Source organism: Gordionus sp. m RMFG-2023, chromosome 1 (genome assembly GCF_954871325.1).
Source record: "Gordionus sp. m RMFG-2023 chromosome 1, tfGorSpeb1-WG-v2, whole genome shotgun sequence".
In the NCBI taxonomy this organism is placed as follows: Eukaryota; Metazoa; Nematomorpha; class Gordioida; order Chordodea; family Parachordodidae; genus Gordionus; species Gordionus sp. m RMFG-2023.
In genome coordinates, this window is record NC_088775.1 from 12,850,351 (window position 1) to 12,870,653 (window position 20,303).

The window sequence follows — 20,303 nt, forward strand, 5'->3', positions numbered from 1 at the left end:
TACTGTCGTAATTGAATAAAAATATTGAGTTGTATTTTTAGATTTGTAAAATTTTATTTTTAGTAAAGTCATGATGATTTTTATATAATTTTATGTTTATCGCGTTAGTTTTATATTTTTAGATTTGTAAAAATTATTTTAAGTCATTATATTTTACGTATTTGAGTTATTTTTAGTGTAATTTTTTAATTATAATTATGATTAGATGGTTTGTAGTTTTTTTAAAATGTATTTTTAACTTAACTTTTAAATATTTATTTAAATTATTATTCACTTCCCTATATAAGGGAAGAAAAGATTGTAATATTTTAATTCATTTTTTTTGAATTCATTCAAATTTTTTGTGTTTATAAAATTTGTAATTTGATATTTTTTGCTTTTATAAAAATTGTTTGAAATCATAATAAATAGTAAAAATTATTTTGTTGTTTAATTCTTAATGCGAGAAAAGAAAAAATGAGATCATAAGTGTTTTAGAAAAGAACGGCACATTCTAAATAATACAAACATACTTGCTTTGTAGCTTTTGAATTTGATAGCATTTTTATTTATTTTTACATGCCATAAAAAATTACACTTTTTTTTAATCTTTATACAGACATTTTAAAGAGAAAATAATCAAATTAATTCCTTATTTTCTTAAAATTTTATATTATATAGTAAAATAAAATAATGGGAATTTTACTTTAAGTTTTCATCTCCTATTAAATTAATAAAATCTTCATTTTTGATGGGAAATCTTATAGTTTATTATATGGAATTCTTTTTTTTGATAATTAAAGTATCACTAATTCAATATAATATTATATTATATAATATCGTTTTGTAATATATAAATAAATATGAGCAAATTAAAAAATTTCCAATTAATTTTATATATGATTTTTATAAGTAATAAATAAGCTGCAGATCAATAAGATTGTTCCAGAAGTAGTCAATATTTTAAATACCATATTTTTTAGAGAGATAAAATTTCTTTCTCCGTCCCTGTTGTCCGAAAATAAAAATCTAATTTCGAAACAATCCAAAAGGCACCGTAATATAAGGCGTCCATCCAAGACGCAAACGAAGGGAATAGCATTCAAGAGAGCTAAAGTGAGATTAACTGAAACGCCGTAAACTAGAAAAATGGTCATAAGCATGGGTAAAAACACCGGGAAAAGGGGACATTTAGGTATCCAATCGCTGATTGAAAGGGTAGTCAAAATTTCGTAAGTTGATGATGATTCGTACAAGACCGAGTTTCGATTGGTTTGTGTTATGTGGAAAAATGTTTTTAGCTTTAAGGAGGTGTTATAAACATCGTACGTAGTGGTATTTGACATCGAATGGTGATAGTAAGGTATAGCGCATTCAATATTGGAATCGTAATTGTAACAATCATTTTTCTCGTGGCAAAATGGATATCGGATCGCAACCCATCTAGCAGGAAGACACAAAAAAAGTTTACGATTAGAGGAGGATGATTCGGGACTCAGTGAAAACGCGTCTCTTTTATCTTGATAGGCATAACAAATTTGAGACGATGCGTTTTGAGAATTCGCGATATTATCGGCGTCATCCTTAATCTGACAACATTGATGAGATAAGTCTTTGTTATAATTTAATTTGGTCAGATGCTTCAAATTGATGCAATATCCAATCTGAGGACCTTGAGAAATATAATTGATGCATTTAAGCCATGTGTCATAATTTTCGATAGGGCATCCATTTATATTCGTAATTGGAGTGTTGAGCTGTATACCCAGAGGGCCAGATAAATGTGAATTCTATAAAAAGTATTAAAAAATCATATCTTTAAAAAAATTAGTATGCGAAAAAGGAAATTTTATAATTTAAATAAATGGTAAAAATACATGTAGTTTGTTAGTAGAATATATAACATAATTCAATCTATATTTTTTAGATTGAACATAATCGAGTTTTTGATAATTCTACAAACTAATAAAAAAGATATTGACTTCTTGTTTTTTTCCGAAAATTTTAAAATATGTCTATTTTATTTTAAAAATTTAAATGTGACCCTAACAGTTTTTTTTTAATAGGACCGGCTAACAGAACTCTAATTAATAAAAATTTTAAAATAGAATAAAATAGGATTAAAAAATTTTTTTTAAAAAATATATTGAATCCGCTATTATGGTAGGGAATTATCAGAATATAGTAGATATAAACCTGCAAAATCGAAATTTTGCTCTCTTAACACACCCGCTACTTACTAATTAATGTTTTATAGATTTAGGCCCGGCCTATAGTCCGATTTTTTTTTAAGCTTGTAAGGGAATAAATCTTAAACTTAGAATATTTTTTTACTCTCTATTTTAATCCTCTGAAGATCAAAAATTAGAATTACAAAGCAGGATTTTTGATCAAATTTTTCCTAAACTTAGAAATCTTAATATTTTGCAATTTTTTTTGCTAAAAAAATCGATGAAATCAATATTTTAGAGCTTAAAACTTTGGCCTAAAAATCTCCAAATACTTTATTTAAAGATTTTTATTAAACCCCGATTTTAACATTGTGCATTAATTCAAAAAAATTTTGAGCAAAAATTTTTTTTTGAAAAGAAATATTTGATCAAATTTGGTCTAAATAAGCCAAAATCTTTTATAAGTATAAAATTTTTTGTAATTTTTGTTGAATTTTTTATGTAAAATAAAAATATTTGATTTTATTTATAGAAACTAGACGCCATATGACAATATCTTTTATTTTGAGTAATTATAATTTTTTTATAAAATTACTATATTTAAATAAATTCGGACCCCGGTAAAGTTTTTTCAAAAGGGTTCGGGCCGGCCGGCTATACTCTTTTAAAAAAAATTCGGGTTCGGGCTGGGCCGGCAAAAACTTTTTTAAAAAAATTTCGGGCCGGGCTTGAAAAATTAGGTCCGAAGCAGATCATTACGTTAAATATCTTTCAAGATCTTAGATCATTTTTTAATACTATTAATTATAAGAAGAATATAATATCAAAAAATGAAATAGTACTTATTTCCCTATCTTTCTTTTTTATTTTTTTAAAAAATTTTCTTAGTTCGGTCACAAGCCGGACCCTATATTTTATTGATAATATAGTCAGCCTGGGCATTGGGCCAGATGGGTATGGTCCGGCTTTCCAACACATACCTCTTAAAATAAAAATGCGATTATTGACTTTTGAAACTAATTAGATATTTTAAAAAAGTAACTTTGATGTATATAATTATAGAGATAATATTTTCTGGCATACAAACTATCACCCTGTAAAATTAATAGTATTGGGAATATCTTACACATGCTTGAACACCGTAAAAATCTGATATTTCTCATTTCTAAATGATTTACTGTTGGAGTAAAAATCCTCTATTGAAGCGCGTTTTTAAATTTAAAGATCATGTTTATATACCCCTATTCCTATAAATTTTAGATAATTTGGTCATGAATTATTTTAATTTTTGTTTTTATGAAATTTAATAGTTTTTTTGAAAAACTTTTTAAGCCTAAAGTTTCATATATTATAGGGTTCTATTTATCTAACCCTATAACTTAACCTTATCGAAAATAATTCGATATTCGATTCGATTTGAATTTACGATTATATGATTAACAAATTATTCAATTTGAAATCAAATCGTAAATATTAATCATTTTAAAAAAAATTTGATATTTGAATTATTCGTTAATTTTTGAATCAATTGCAAATTTTGCTCAAAATATTTTTAAAAAAATTTTCCAAAATATAAGCAAACTATTTTTTAAAGAAGAAAGATAAATTTTACCTAAAAATGCCAATATTTGTAAAAAAAAAAAGAAATCTTTTTATAAGTAAATATTTTGTAATTTTCATGCATATAAATGATGAAATCACAAATTATTTTTTTTTAAAAATCTTCTACCTTTAGATGGTTTCTTAGAATAAAATTACTGTTTATTAAATATAATATCTCATTTAAATCAACCTCACCAGCTCTCCTTTAGAACATTTGTTTATGAAAGCTTATTTTTGGAGGAAAATAAAAAGATGCCAATTTAGGGAATTATTTTTTTTGAAAATTTGTATGGATCCAAAAATATATATATTATATTTAGTGTTGTTTAATATCGATTTTTAACAAAGGCAAACAAGATTTTAGTCAGTAAATTGCCCAACTTGGAAATATTGCCCACAGATGAGAGGAAGGAATTTCGAGGTTTATGTAAAAATATTTTAGCTAAATCTTGAGAGCCCTTTAGCAACACATGGTGTTTATTTATATAGCATTTTTTCATTCAATGCTATATTGTGGTGCATTATTTTTTTCAGTGCAATATTATTTTTTATTTACATTTGTATTTCATTTTATATAATATATTTTAAAAAAAATTATATTAAAAATGAGGAGTTTTATCAAATAATTTTATTTCAAAGTACCTTGCAATATTATTGATAAATGTAGCTAGTAGATAGTAAGATATCATATAAAAGTAACTTTTCGAATATTAATGACTAATCATTCTGATTCTTTTTATAAACTGTAAAAAATCAAAATGAATAAGATATTTTTTAGGATTTTCCAAATAAAACCATGAAGCCGTGGTATAGCTAACTTATTAAATGTGACTTGTGGGAGGAGGGAGGCTTAGATTTATATGCAGATTTTTTTAGGGGGGCTCTTAAAAGTTTTCATGACTAGGGCCAATTTGGGTCCCGCGTAATGACTCTTCGGATATCTACATAAAACAATAATTTTATTACGATTACTTACTAGTCAATTTCTTATGAATCATATAAAGGGCTTCAAAACCATATTCCAATTTACTGCATCCAATTTTATATATATATATAAGTATTCATAATCAAAATTTTGAAGAAAAAAAGTCTTATCACAAAAATATTTACTTTTCTCTACCAAACTGGATTGTGGGAATAAATGCTTTTATTCTGGTTGTAAAATAAAAATTTACAAATCAGAAATCACATTTATATACTCTTAAAAATTCCATTTTCAATGTAAATATTTTGACAAATTTTCCTCGCAGTATATATGGATTAAGATGAGAGAAGAGAAGAGAAATTAATCATACCCCTCAATGTATGGTTTCTTTGGCACGTGCGTTTTAGGACGGGTCGCAGACCAACGTGCTAAATGACACACCCTTGTGAGGAAGAAAATTAAATTTTTAAAATAATGAATTTTAAAAAAAAACTCATTCATTCTTATTTTCCATCATTATTTTTGAGATTTATGAATAATTCCTTCATTCATTTATCCTTTCTTATGAGAAAAAAATAAAACAAATAAAACATGGCTTCTTTTTTTCTAAATTCGAACAATTTTATTCATAGATGGTTTATTATTATTTTTTAAAAAAAATTGTTTATTTTTTGCGTGATTGAAATCTTATCTATGGTTTTTCATTTGAGATAATAAAAAAATCATGACAAATAATAAATGAAAAAAGCCTCAAAAAAAAATATCGGAAACATTTTCATTTTTTTCATTTATTTTTTCAAAAATAACGAAGGCTTTTAAAATCGTGATAATATCTATATTCCTCCGTGATTATTAGTAAATGAAAAAAAAATATGGCGAAATCTAAAATTAGGAAAATATTAAATGAATATTTCAATTTCAATGGTGACGCTAATCTCACGTATTGCAACATTTGCAATAAATCGTTCAAAAGTTTCATCGCGGGAAATCTCAAGAGGCACATAATAAGATGCCATCACGTTATCGCGACCAATTTGGAATTGATTGATCACCAGGAAAACGAACCAAAATTCAATTTAACCACCCAAGCCTTTGCCAAGGCTTATTTAAAACTAACAACTGACCACGGGTTTCGTTTAATCGATTCCTCGTCCTTCAAAATTATTCGAGACCCCATATGTCAAGCCCTGGAAATTGTTAACTTCGATCGCGGATATATCACAGAGAAAATAGGGGAGGCCGCGCAAAAAATCCGTCAACAAATCTGCGACGGAATCAAAAAAATGGTATCCTTGAAAATCGACATAGCGAAAACTGCGCAAGAAGGATGTATATTAAGTATAATAAGATTATATGAATCCTATTTTTTATTGGAGCTATGCGCAAGTTCAGTCTGGACTTAAAGGGTAAAGGTTTTCAGACCCAGACAGAAAAGGTATATCTTTCGCGCATGTTCCATTATTTTATTTATAATTATATATCTTCAAAGTGCGAACACAAAGCTGTTTTTTAATAAAATATTAAAAACATGTCCAAAATATATTTCTATAAAATTTTAAATCAAAAAATTTAACATAAGATTTCATTCGAATTTTAAAACTTCTTTGAATTTTTTTAAAAAAATTTTGCCTTACGAAAATCCTTGAAAAAAAAGAGTTTAATTAAAGCATACAGGTAAGCCATTTTTTAGAATTCTAATCTTTCAATATAAAGAGGAACATGAACATTTCTAACTATTTTTTTTTCCTTTTTACATTTTAAGAATTACTGATTCTGAAACCGATTTTAATTTGTGATTGTGAGTCAATTCTTAATAGATCTCGCGACATCTGACCAAGTACCCACTCGAATTCGAGAGGGGGTCAGATCGGGTCGACAGGATATAAGCTTGAGCAGCTCAGATCCTAAAAAAATTTTATCGGAGCAGTTAGACCTAAATAATAGGTCCAGTGTGGGGATCTAACATTTTATACATCGGCTATTAGCATCGGTTACAATTGAGGGTATAAATGCACTGGTTAATGTTTTTAATGTTATACACAATATTGATTTTCGTAAATGTCTCGTCGACTATACTCTAATTAATTTGATCAAGGCGATGTATTCGTACCAATCAGTTATTAAATTATTATTTTTTATTAAGGCATAAACGTGCAATTCATAAACGAGGCTAATCTTCAAATTCGTTGGTTAGGAATACTCCGATTATCTAAAGGGCACACCAGTGATAACTTTTGAAAAAGAGATTAAAGTGTTACTCCAAAAATACGGTATTAACTTGTCTCAAATTTATTCTTGCATCATTGATAATGGTGCACGCAGGATAAAAACGATAGAGCATAAGAATGACCCTCAAACGGTTGTTGCCAATGATACCAATCCCGATGGTTCCTTCTTAGAAGAAAATAATCTTACCGATTTTCTTGAGGATGAGGCTGAGGAATACATGAATATGGTAATTGAAAATTTGAACACCAATTTGAGCAGTTTTCGTTGTGCAACTCACACCTTTCAATTGATAGCTAACGGCATGGTTATAAAATATATCTCGCACATCAAAACGGTGCGCGATGCTTCGATCAAGCTGTATAGAATAAAAAGGTGCCGAACCCGCGATTTAACAAGATGGATACCAATTATTCGATGAAAAATTTGCACGACAATCGAGCATTGTACCAAGACCTAGAACAGTGCGATATGGACGAGCATCAATGGAAATTCGTACAAGAATTTGTTGAGGCCTTCGGTTCGCTTTATAACACCACGCAGAAACTTGAAAGAGAACAGCTGATGATCGGAGATTTCATGAAACTTTGGTTGGAATGTAAACTAAATCTCGTGGAAACTAAAACGGCATTGCTGAAGAAATATTAGGGATGATGACTTTAATGTCGTCCCGGTTATTTGAAAATGACGCATTTAGAGCGGCCACATTTATTGACCCTCGCTTCAATTTCATGCGATCACCATTTATCAAAGATGACGAAAAGGAGGGAGCTATGGTATTTAAAAATATGGAATTATGGGCTGTGTCGATCCCATTCAACTCGATCTCGGTTCTAAATGATACGGATCGAATCGGTGAAAATTTTGTGGATCGGTACAGCTCTATATGGAATCGATTAATAATTTTACATTAAATCGTTTAGAAATTTCTTGTTAATTTGTGGAAATCGTTGCAAGGCTCAAAGCAGCCCCAAATAGCAATGAATCAGGGAAACAGATCAAAACTCGACCTCTTTATGGAGAACGAATGCGGCACGGTATATACTACTATATTCTTTATAAACAGCCTGATTAATTTTTTTATAAATGTAAATATAATAAAGGCTTCGATACTAAGTGAAATAAAACTAGAAAAAGATTTTAAACTAAAATTAAGCGAACTCTCTAACCAAACTATAATTCCAGTTGATACCAATATTTTAGAATATTGGTACTCGAAAAGATTTGAAGACCCCGAACTTTACGAATTATCGCACATCGTATTGGCCACTCCCGCTTCTCAGGTGTCAGTTGAACGCGCGTTCACCGCACTAGAATTTATCGCCAACCGCCCGCTACCAAATAAAGAAACATTAGATAACATTTTACTCATTAATGAATAATGAATTGTTTGATAATGTAATATTTGATTAACAATAACTTTGTTTATAATATTTTATTCAATTCAACTAACAAATTTTTGATACAGACATGCTTTAATTAAAAGGGTTTTTTTTTCTTGTATCAATTTATCGACGAATTTTGTAGTCAATTCTTGGAACACTTTCCTTTATAACACTTCATAACACAGGTGGGACTATGCAAACCTAAATCATTTAAAAAACGTTATAAACACTTGTTATATATATATTTTATTAATTAAAAATTATATTAATATTTAAACTCTATATAAACATTCTTCATCATCAATGTTATTTTTTTATATCATATTGTAACATTTCAAAATAATTTGACATTTTATGACTATCTTGTCAAAAGCTGTCATAAAATTTTAATATAACAGTGTCACTAAATTTGACAAAACATACATTAAAGAATTTAAACTTAAAATCAGCCATCACCCACCTTTAAAGTAATTAAATTATACTGTAGTTCTCGGGTATAGGCTCTTTTTTACCCCACTCATTTTTACTAAGCCTATAGAGGTTTAAGCAACTTTTTTCGAAATGTTGTGCCTACAAGTACGTGCGGCTTGCCCACAAATGTGTGAAGGGTTCCTCATTTTTCTTCCCCTAATTAACTATCCAGTTTGATGGATTTTGAGGAAAACCTAGCGTAGCTCTGTTGTACCCACAACCAGAGGGCGAAAACGCTTTTATCACGTATCACGTAATATGTTAAAAATATGAAAACTAAAAATAAATTTAATTCTAAGTTAAAACGTGTCAAAATTGAGGTCCGAAAGAACCCCATCTAGACTTTCTCATTTTTTTCACCTGTGTTATGTAAGGTCCAATATTGGGGAAAAAAATATACATAAGCCAAAACAAAGTGTGTTGATTAATATTATATACTAGCTTAATATAGATAATAGTATCAAATTATTTGTTCTTTCTTAGAATTAGAGGTGTTGACAAAACTTATAATTTAGATCCATTGCTTATGGTTAAATATTTATTCTTTGGTTCTATATTTTTGCATGGAAGCTCTAATTATGAAACCTTTAACATTTTCTTTCTGCACTTGGTAGGCGTATTCAAAAAAAATGCTAAAAATCTTATATTCGGCAGCGATGAGGAGTTAGGGTTAATAACTTCATTAAGGAAGAATTTTAATAATTCTACACATGTATTAAGTACTTTTTATATGAAAACTATTTTTTACAGGATATAAAGGGAATCAATTCAAGAATAAGGGAAAATATTTTAACTAGAAATTTTTGGCTCATTGGTTTTTCTCTACAATATTGGTGCTTAAATACCGGTTTAAGGGGATAATTCATTTTTAATGTATATGTTAGCGTCAATGTCTTATTTTTTTCAACTTTAATTATTTGAAGCATTTTTTTTTAAATTTAAAATTTTGATTTTACCGGATTTCTATCAAGTTTGGAATACCTACCCTATATATTTTAGACAATTTCACCATGAACTTTATAACTTAGTATAATTTATATTAGTTTTTACATAGATTTTTTATATAAATTATAAATGACTCAAAGGTTAACGACAAAATTGTCTACATTCATAAAATAGGTATTTTAAACATATTGGAATATATTTCCGGTAAAATTAAAATTTCAATTTTAAACGCGTTAAAAAAATGATTTAAAGTTTAAAAAATAACACATTGCCGCTATATACCTTTTTAAAAAATAAGGTGATACCTAATCTCTATACAAACAATAACTGTGAATCGTTAGATAATGTATTAAAAATAAAATTTAACCGATATTCTACTACACTCGTACATATGGTGGCTAATAAAATTTATGAATTAGGTTTTGTTCAGAAAAAAGATTTTGGAATCTTAGTATGGTTAATTATTATTTAACAAAAAAATATGATGTGACAAAGATTCGTCATGATTGGAATTAGTGATGATCAGAAAGCTAATATAAATTATATTAAGTTCAAAAGTTTATAGCGAAATTGTCTTGGAATTCATAAGATAGGTATCCCAAACATGATGCAATCTATTTCCTGTAATATTAGATTTTTAAATTCAAAAAAACGAGATCAAAACATAATATAAAGTTGAAAAAATAACACATTACCGCTAACGTATAAAAAAATTTTGATACTAAAAAAAATCATTTTAAATAATGTACTTATTTAATTGGATTAAAATAATAGAAAAATGTTTACTGACAAATAACAATAAGCATTGTTTTTAAAACTAGATATAGTGAATAAGTATAGAAGTAATAAGTGGTGAGGGTGTGGTACAGCCGAAACAGATTAAATAAGAAAAAGAAACATTTTTTAAAAAAATTTTAAAAAACGAAAAAAAAAAACGAAAATTAATACGAAAAATAACAATTCCACCAAATACTTAAAACAACCCAAAATAGGGAGTCCTATTTCAAAAGCTGTTTGGTATAGGCTAAACAGCAATTAAGTATAAGAATTAAGTTGAATCAAGTCCTGTAAAAAATAGTTTAATCTATTAACCCGTTACTGGTTAACGGTGCATATATGCACCACCTCCTATATACCTTATTTTAACATAGTAGTTTTTATTTTAAAAAATAATAAAAAAGATTTTTATATAGTTCAGACATTGTACTTCAAAACTGGAAAAGAAAAATATGAAAAAAATATTTTTTTATGTCCCTAAGAAACCCTCAAACTTTGCGAATTTATGAGGTCTAAAATGCAAAATTTTTTAAGTCATCTCACAAGCATATTATAAAATTATTTCGATGAAAACTAGTGTGTATATATTCTTTATAGATATATCAATATTTATCAATCATTTTTGAATTTTTAAATAATTAAAATTTTAATAGGTAACCACATAAAGTTGACTGGTGCATATATGCACCGTTAACCATCTAGCAGTATAAATTATTTAAAAAATTCAAACAAATGAAATTTAACATAATGAATTATAATTTTTTATATTAAAACCACTACCGTCACTAAGGGTGGGGGGAGGAGGGATGGGTGGCTCGAGCCCCCTAAGAATTTTTTTTAAAAAATTTTATACCCAAAAAAAGACCTTTTGAAAATAATTAAAAAAAATTTTTTAGCCCCCTGAGATTAAATCGAATAATATATTGTTCCTATTATAATTTTTTATCCCGATCAAATTATATGAAATTATTAGGTTCATAAATATTCAAAAGTTTAAAATTATTTTTAGCCTCTTCCTTTCTAAAGATTTTATTTTATTTATATAAAATATTATGCACCTGTTTTGTCAATTCAATCAAAATTATCAAAATAATAGATGACTAATAAAAAAATCAAGATTCTACGAAAATAATTTGTCTAGATATTTAATTTTTAATAAATTTTTTTAATGAAACGTTTTCTAACAATTGAACAAACGCTTGCTCAACTTTTTGAAGAGGAACCAATTGAAGAAAGAGATATGGTTATAATTCCGCCAAACCCCTCTGCAGTTAGTGATGAAGAAGATTTCGATGAAAATGACTTAACAAATGTCGGAGTTTTGCCTTCAGATACAGCTGGAGAATTGGAGATTCATAATTCAGTTGATGACGACCTTCCAGAACCATATTCTACAAGAAGCTATTCTCGAATTTCTCACAATTTAAAATGGAGAAAAACGGATGCAATATATTCTTCAGGTCCTTTCAATGGATAAAAGAAAGATGTAATAAAACTTGAAAATGATTTACATGGTAAAAGTCCATCAGATATATTTTCTTTAATTTTCGACGAAGACTTATATTCACTAATTGTAAAACAAAATAATATTTATGCTAAACAAATGAATAGACCTAACATATGCATAACCATCCAAGATATTCAGAGATTTATTGGAATTCTATTATTTACTGGATATCATTCTCTCCCACAAGAAAGAATGTACTGGTCTAATGATAGCGATATTTCTATTCCAATAATCCGGGATACAATGACCCAATTACAATTTCGAAATTTGAAATATAATATCCATTTGGCAGACAATACTAAAATAGATATACATGATAGATTTTATAAAGTTAGGCCTTACATTAATATATTGAATAATAAATTTCAGCAATTCGGAATTTTCAAACATCATTTATCAATAGATGACGAGATGATACCATATCGAGGAAGACATTCTTGCAAAATGTTCATAAAAGGAAAACCAATTAGATTCGGATACAAGTCTTGGATATTGGCTTCTTCCGACGGTTGCGTATTCTCATTTGATATATATCAAGGAAAAAGCGAAAATAAATATGAATATGGATTAGGTGGAAATGTAATCATAAAATTATTAAATTGCAAAAACCAAATTATCATAAAATATATTTTGATAATTTCTTTACATCATTTAAACTCTTGTCATACTTAAAACAAATGGGATATTTTGCAACTGGAACTGTGAGGGACAATAGAATAGAGCATTGCCCAGTTGAATCTATAAAGGTTGTAGCAAAAAAAGAAAGAGGATATTATGATTATAGGTTTGAAAAATTAAACGAAATATTTGTAGTTCGTTGGAATGATAATTCGATGGTGACCGTTGCATCGACATGCCACACTATCTCTTTGCTTTCTAATGTTTCAAGGTATTCTAAGAAAATATCTTCTAAAATAAAAATTCATCAGCCAAATATGGTAAGTGCTTATAACAAACACATGGGTGGAGTTGATCTATGTGATAATCTAATATCTACATATAGAATAAAAATAAGAGGAAAAAAATGGTGGTGGCCAATATTCACCAATTTTATTGATGTAGCTTTGGTATTTATGGAAAATCTGTAAATTCGCGAATCGAGATGACAAGAAGAGTTTCTTGCATTTAAATGAGAAGTTACTAATTACCTCCTTCGATCGTCAGTAAAAATAGAAAAAAATTCAAGTACAGGTCACACCAGCCAGTTTGCATTACAGTGTGAAAACCCTATTGATTCATCTGGACATTATTTATCCAAAATTATAGATGGAAAAAGACGAAGATGCAGATATTGCCATACGCACTCAAGATATATGTGCCAAACATGTCAAATCGCACTCCATATGTTTCAAGGATTTTCACAATATATAAACATTTTCTCGTTTTTATTATAAATTACAAAAAAAGAATAAAGATATTTGTTGTTTTTTGATCTTATAGTATTTTATATAATTTTTATCTTTTTTAACCTCTTAATGGTTAACGGTGCATATATGCACCAGGCTAGATTTTCTATTTAGGATTATTTTTTTTGGCTGATTTTTTTAGAATATCATATTTGAGCATTAATCAATATAATTTGAAAAAATTGAGCATTTTTATCCACTAGAAAAATTTTGACCATTAATGGGTTAACTGGAAAAAAAATTTTTTATTGAAAATTAAATACTGACATATTATTTATATTGGTAAAATTAATAGTGAACAAAATTTTTAACAAATATTGGTATTTCGTAATAGTATAGAAATAAATAACAGCTTTACGCTTCTTGAATTGCGTCTAATAATTTCAAGGCGCGGCTTAACAAAAGTATCAGCGTTGTGCTGAGTGACCCTCATTAAAATATTTAGTAATTAATTGATTGCCATCAATGCAGTTTATAAAGCACTTAATCCGGGTGGAAATATCGACTCCGTAATAATAAAGATTCAAAAGATTATATTCATAACATATATAACTATAACTCTTTTTTCTCTTAAATATTTTTCTTTTAAGATTATTTTTATTTTGTCAAATTCTTAAAATTTCGTCCTTTTTACAAAATAATAACTACTTAAAAAAGGTCTATTATTTAAATACAAATATATAATGTAAATTTTTTTTAAAAAAAGGTAAACACTTTCATGTCAAAGCAAATTTTAAAAAAATCCTTTTTAAAACTTCTAATAATATGTCCCAAAAAAAATTTGCCCACTTGACTAAAAACTTAATCCAACATTTTTTTTAAAAAATTGATTCTTTAACACCTCCGGATCTTAATTTAAAACAAACTAAATGAAAACTTTTTAATTAATTAATTTTTTTAGATAATGGTAATTAGTAATTACTACTAGTTATATTTGTAATCAATTACATTTTATTATATAAAAAAACTTAATTTTATCGTTCAATCTTAACTATTATGACATCTCCTTTTGTCAATAACTTAAAGCTAAATGTCGAAGATGACTCCTGGAATTCGTAATCTAAAAAACTAAAACTGTTATTCTAATGATGAATTCATAAGCGAAATAGGGGGGGGGAAGGGGGGTGAGAGAGCAAAGGGATGCTTCGCATTTTTTTTTGAACCCTCCAAATTTATTTTAAACAAAATTAGATAATTTTAAAGTTGTTAATTAACATTTCTTAATATAACAAAAATAATTTTAACGAGGACCCCCCCCCCTATTACCATTATTAAAAAATTAGCTTCTAAGCACTCCTCCCCCTCCTCCTAAATAATAATACTAAAGCCATTGACATACTCAGGAATAAGTCAATCCTTAAATATTAATTAATATTTTGTCTTATGTCTGAAAATAATTATTATATACACATTTGAAAGTTAGCTTTTGTTAATTCACAATTTTTATTTTAAAATAAACACTTCGCGAGCTTCGATATTTCGTTAATAGATGTCCAAACATCTTAAACATCTATGAGCAAAATCTCCAGGCTTGTGTATTATATTCTGGCTAAAATGTTGGGTTAGTTGTTTATAAAAATCGATCCCTGTTTAACAACACTAATTTAAATAAGCCAGGAAAAGTTTCAAATTAAATAACATTTAAGGTAGGTTTCTATGGGTTTTACTACCAATATAAGTTAATGATTTATTTTTTTCTTCCTTTTAGTTCGTTGTGTACCACCAAAATTAGGGGGATAAATGGTTCAATTAGAAAATAACTTATTTTATGATTCGGTTCAAATTTTTAAAAATATTTGTCATTTATACTTAAAAAATCAATAAAATCAAGTATTTCTTGGTTAATATAAGTAATGCAACACTCCTATTATTAATATATTGTAATGAATGGTTAATTATATTTTTTACTGGTTTGATATAAGTCACTATAATTCCGCTGTTATGGTGATAACCCATGGTAAATAAAAAAGGGCATAATTTAACGAAAGTCCAGGAGAGACCTGCTAACAATAAATTATGCCAAACGCCAGCCGAGGATACGTATAGACGAGTGCTAGATTTAGCGTTCAGTAGATGCGATTCGTCTAGCTTTACGTACGCACCTGGAAAAATCCAAAAAAGGAAAAAGCCAATCTTTTCCACCCTGATGTTCATTCTTAGTGTTGTAGTTATTTTTTTTAAATTAAAAGAATTATATTAGGAAAAATTACGAGAAAAGGTTATATAGATTTAGATTAGGATAGATGTACCTATTAGCCGCTAAAATATGACCGTATTCGTGAAAGACGGTCGACAAGATCAAACTCAAGATAATGTGAGGGGTGTGGGACCAAGGTAAGGCAGGCGTTCCTGGTAACTAATTATAATTTTCAAAACATAGTTTAGTTTTAAGCTATTAATAAGAGGTGGTTATAAAACATACTATGGGACGAATGGCAGAAGCGGCACCGAGAGGGATAGGCTTAAAGAACAAATTAAGATAGATGTTGTAGAAAAGAACGATGTAAGCAGAAAACATAGCTATGACAGCGAACACTGCTCCGGCCACAAAGTAGATACGAAAAAATTTGAGATAACTTGGGGTACCTAAGTGGGTTGGGTATTCGATGTCTTTGGATTGGTTAAAAGACCACGTGATTTTCAGGTAGGATACCTGAACTCCAGCGCATCGTAATAGCATGCTATAACTCTCTCCGAAAATACGCTTGATTTATTATTTTTTTATAAAATAATGATTTGCAAATTAAGGGGAGAAAAAAAATTTTGATATAGAAAGGAATGTCGATATTTTTAAGTGATTTTCTGATAATATCGAAATGGCGGATAAATGAATTTATGTTTTTATGTTAATATCGGGTCAAAATAGTAATTAAGCCATAAAAAGTTGGAATAGTCCATTTATTTTTAATACGTAAATAGTTAGCTAATTAATTCCCTATACACATTTCTTTTCCCCAAAAAAGTTAATTATTAAAAGTCTTAACGGCTGATATGGAAAAAGATGATCTTGAACTGGTGTGCTAATACGCCAATTACCAAATTGATAATTTATTTAAAAAATCCACAAATTTTATAATATCGCTTTATTCATTATTTGCATTTTTCATAAAAGATTAAGACTAGTTTATGTATATAAATATGTATATAAATATTGAATACAAAAGGGGTGATGTATAATCACTGAAGGAATTTCTTTAAACAGTAGAAGAATAAAAAAAATTAGTCGCCGTATCTATCCATTAAATGTTCTGACACTAGTTGCTTCATGTATAACTGCTTATTTTCCGTTTTCGAATACTCGCTCCATGATACTAAAGCTACATTATATTTTAAGGTACGCAATTGTCTCAATTTGGCCAAAAATTTGCCCGTAAGTTGCCTAGAGGTGTCGTAACTGTGGTAAGCAGCGGGAACTACAACGAGATGGGGATGGGAAGCTAAATGGGATAATGAATTTGATTTACCCAAATATTCGCCAATAAATGAATTGGTAATCTTTTCGATATGATGGCCAAATTTGTCCATTATCTTGAGATTGAGATAAATCATGGGGGATCGGTTGTGAGGCAATATATGTATAAGTGACGGTAATGAATTGAGACGTAACCCCGTTTTCGGTCCTATTTGGAAGTCTGTTGGCGTTAAAGTGCTAATTTGCGCATGAATCTCGTCACTAAAAAATTTGTTATTAAATTGTGATTCTTTTTTCTGCGCTGATGGTCTCTTAACGTCAAACATACTATCAAAAGAATTTTTTTGCATTAACCTTTGGCTTAAGTTCAACGATTTTAACTCGTGGGCCCTAAGAAGAGAGTCAAAGTAAGGGTGTGATATGGTGTCTTTAAATTCCAGTCGCTCAATTTTGAAGGACGCGTAGAGTGGGTATAAGACGTCGAATAAAACGTGAGTCTTATCAGGAGCGCGTGAAATTTGACTTGATTTATAATCCCCAAAAACTTTTGCTTGAACGCCAGATTTAATGTTGTCGGTTTCGAAATTAAATGACTCTCTGTCGTTTAAATGATCAAACAATGATCGGAGTAACTGTAATGGGTAAACGTTGATGATAGAAAAAGCGTACATGAGAACTGCAAAATGGTCAAAAAAATGTAATAATTCTATTTGGCGACTTGGTTTTTCGAGTTCTTTCAAGACATTACTTATTAATTCATCTTTTGAATTAAAGGCAAAACCATCAAAATGTTGATATTTTTTCATCTCAAAATTGGATAGACACCATATGATTTTAGTGATTTCTTTAAGTCTACTGTTTGAAAGGTCAGTTTGAAGTTTATTATAGGTTATAGTAAAAAACGGGGGGTCATTTATTTGCAAATTAGATGCTAACCAGGATGCATGTGATAAAACAATCAATGGAAGTTCTTGAGTTTTATTAATAGCACATAAATTTTGCAAAAAAATAATACATTTTTGTTGGGAATTAGCATTTAAGATGAGGCCTGATCTTAAAGATTTGATTATCGTGAGAACTAAGGTGATAAAGGTATTATCTTGTACATTGCTTATTATGTCGTTATCTTTTATAACTGAATTTATATGTTCTAATATCAAACATAAGATTTCCTGATCTCTAATTATATTGTTTGATTTAAAGAACCCACTACAAATAATAGCAATCTGGGATGTGTTAAGTGAACAAAAATGAATTTTAAATAATTCCAACAATTTGTTTGCAAATTTAAAATCTAATTTTCTTATAAGATTGATATAAAACATGAATTGAGTTAATTGAAATGAATTCAAGGTAGATGCAGAGATGAAAAATCTATTAATAAGTTGGGTACAAATATTTGAACTTTTCAAATTTTTATTACAAAGTATGTCAAGTAAAAGTAATTTCATGTCATTATTCATATATTGAAAATGAAAAATACAAAATCGTTCTAAAATGGTGATAATATCATGTAAGTTTAAATCAAATTTTGGGTTTTCTTTGCCATTTTTTAAAGAATATAAGGTGTTAAATATATATAAGATTTCTATAAGATCTCTATGATCTGAATTAGGCAAATTAATTAAATTTTTGAGTATAGATTGGGTCATATGAGGAAAATTTTTATCTGTTTCATATAAACACAAGTCTTTATAATAATTTACATTTTTTAGCATATAAATTGATGCTTTAAGATATGAATATTTTTCTTCAATTTTTCCTAGTAATATATTTTTTGAATTTTTAAGGTCAAAAAAATTATCAGCCCTATTAAAGCAATTATTATCTAATAATTTAGATAGAAATTTATTTTCTTTATCTAAATAGGATTTTGTTTTGTGTGCGATTTGTTTTTCAGTATGAGATATATGTAATCTAATTTTTTTATGTATGTTTAACATTTTTAATATCTTATCATGAAAATTATTAATAAAAAATGATAATAGCAACATGTTCAAAAATTTCTTTAAAATATTTGATATCTCTCTTTTTTACGCTTATAATTAAATATATTGTAAATGCTTAAGATATCTTTGCAAATATTACCACTAGTATTAAATGCAGTATATTAATTATAGTCCAAAATAGAATGGAAGCATAAAAATAAGAATAATGCATAAATACACGAGCCAAGATACGTTGTCGCGCGAGTAATATAGTCTTATGCCCAAAAGTTAAATTCTATATTATTAATTAGGCGTATAATGATTGCTGGTTATGTTTTTGGGCAGATAAAAAATTGAAACCCTGCAATTTTTGAAAATAATGAAATATGACGAAAATTAAAAGATGATATCAATCATTTAAATATTGACAGTTTACAATAAATTGATAGCTTAGGTGTAGTGTTATTAAACGCGATTTTAAAAAAGTCTAACAACTTATTTTAGCCAAACAATATTAAGCAGACCTCAAGATTTTGTTAATAGGTGCCAAACCTTTAGGTCACCTATGAACAAAATCTCCAGATTTTCCTAATATATTTTGGCCCAAATCTTAAATTAGAATTTTTTAAAAATCGAGCTGTTGTAATTGCCAAAAGCCAACATGAGGAAATGTTAATTCTATTCTATATTCATTAATAATATTTTAAAATCTATATATAATTTACCGATGTCCTCGTTACGGGATTCGTGATGTCATGTCATCGGTATATATTGTCAACGGTGGGTATTTATTTATTTTTATTTAAAAATATTAAAAAAATAATTATAATAAAATTAATATATTATTTGTAAATATATGAAAAAATAATAAAATAAATAAATATTTTATCATAAATTACAATGTGGCGCAGATATGTAGTAAAATTTAATATTCAAGTAAAATTGAAACTATTGGGTTACACTATCAATTAGAAAGACATATCTAATGGTGACTCCTCTGAGTCAGTCCTTTATAATTTTATAAAGTTTTCTTTTGTTTTTATTTTAGATAACAGGTCCTGTCTTAACCATTCTTAAGGATTGTACAAATTTTGATTAATCTGTCGTGACTACAGCTTCTACATGAGTGGGAGGGGTAGGAACAGTTTGCATCCTATTTTTTGAGGGGGCAGGGGGTAAGCTGCTTTAATAGGGGTATGATAAAAAAAAAAAATTGGGGGGGGGGGGGGGTTATCTATTAAATTTTGAGATGAAATATGACAAAATTTATTGCTGTAAAAATTAATACTTTTATTATAGTATTATTATAATACAATTCATCGACCAAATCTATATATTGCAAACAATCATACACATTGTTTTCCAAATAAACTATTCTTTTAAATGTAATTTAAAAGGTTTAGATATTTCAAGCTCATAATGCCATAATAATTAATTCATTGTAAATAATGTAGGTTTTATTTGAATTTATTATCTAAAAAATAAATTCTTTATATTCACAAAATATCGATAGTTGGTAGTAGAGATTGATTAATTTAAGTTATTCTTTGAAAAGAGTATCAATAAAAA

The 20,303-nt window shown here is 27.8% G+C and overlaps 2 protein-coding genes across 3 annotated transcripts; one reads left to right on the plus strand and one right to left on the minus strand.

The window, feature by feature from the left end:
- Window positions 1–872: 872 nt before the first annotated feature.
- LOC135931761 (membrane-bound transcription factor site-2 protease-like) lies at window positions 873–19,105 on the minus strand. The gene is made up of 5 exons (XM_065469052.1): window positions 18,895–19,105; window positions 15,817–16,098; window positions 15,644–15,750; window positions 15,303–15,549; window positions 873–1,769 (listed from the first exon to the last, which is right to left on the minus strand). Exons 1-5 carry the CDS (start codon window positions 18,964–18,966, stop codon window positions 873–875), a joined length of 1,605 nt encoding a protein of 534 aa, XP_065325124.1. The 5' UTR covers window positions 18,967–19,105.
- Window positions 5,516–8,413, plus strand: LOC135922653 (uncharacterized). 2 transcript variants are annotated; one of them, XM_065457081.1, is made up of 4 exons: window positions 5,516–6,015; window positions 6,821–7,679; window positions 7,827–7,940; window positions 8,007–8,413. In XM_065457081.1, the coding sequence occupies exons 2-4, from the start codon at window positions 7,554–7,556 to the stop codon at window positions 8,283–8,285; spliced, it is 519 nt and encodes a 172-aa protein (XP_065313153.1). In that variant the 5' UTR covers window positions 5,516–6,015; window positions 6,821–7,553; the 3' UTR covers window positions 8,286–8,413. Both variants share the same exon structure in this region; 1 of them encodes a protein (XP_065313153.1).
- Window positions 19,106–20,303: the final 1,198 nt, after the last annotated feature.

Coding starts and splice junctions, on each gene's coding strand:
- LOC135931761 (XM_065469052.1), bottom strand. CDS start 18,966: ATGCATTATTCTTATTTTTATGCTTCCATTCTATTTTGGACTATAATT. Junction 16,099..18,894: donor TACTGCATTTAATACTAGTG/GTAATATTTGCA, acceptor TAATAAATCAAG/CGTATTTTCGGAGAGAGTTA. Junction 1,770..15,302: donor TAGTGACTTATATCAAACCA/GTAAAAAATATA, acceptor TACTTTTTATAG/AATTCACATTTATCTGGCCC.
- LOC135922653 (XM_065457081.1), top strand. CDS start 7,554: ATGATGACTTTAATGTCGTCCCGGTTATTTGAAAATGACGCATTTAGA. Junction 7,680..7,826: donor ACGAAAAGGAGGGAGCTATG/GTATTTAAAAAT, acceptor TAAATCGTTTAG/AAATTTCTTGTTAATTTGTG. Junction 7,941..8,006: donor TGGAGAACGAATGCGGCACG/GTATATACTACT, acceptor AATATAATAAAG/GCTTCGATACTAAGTGAAAT.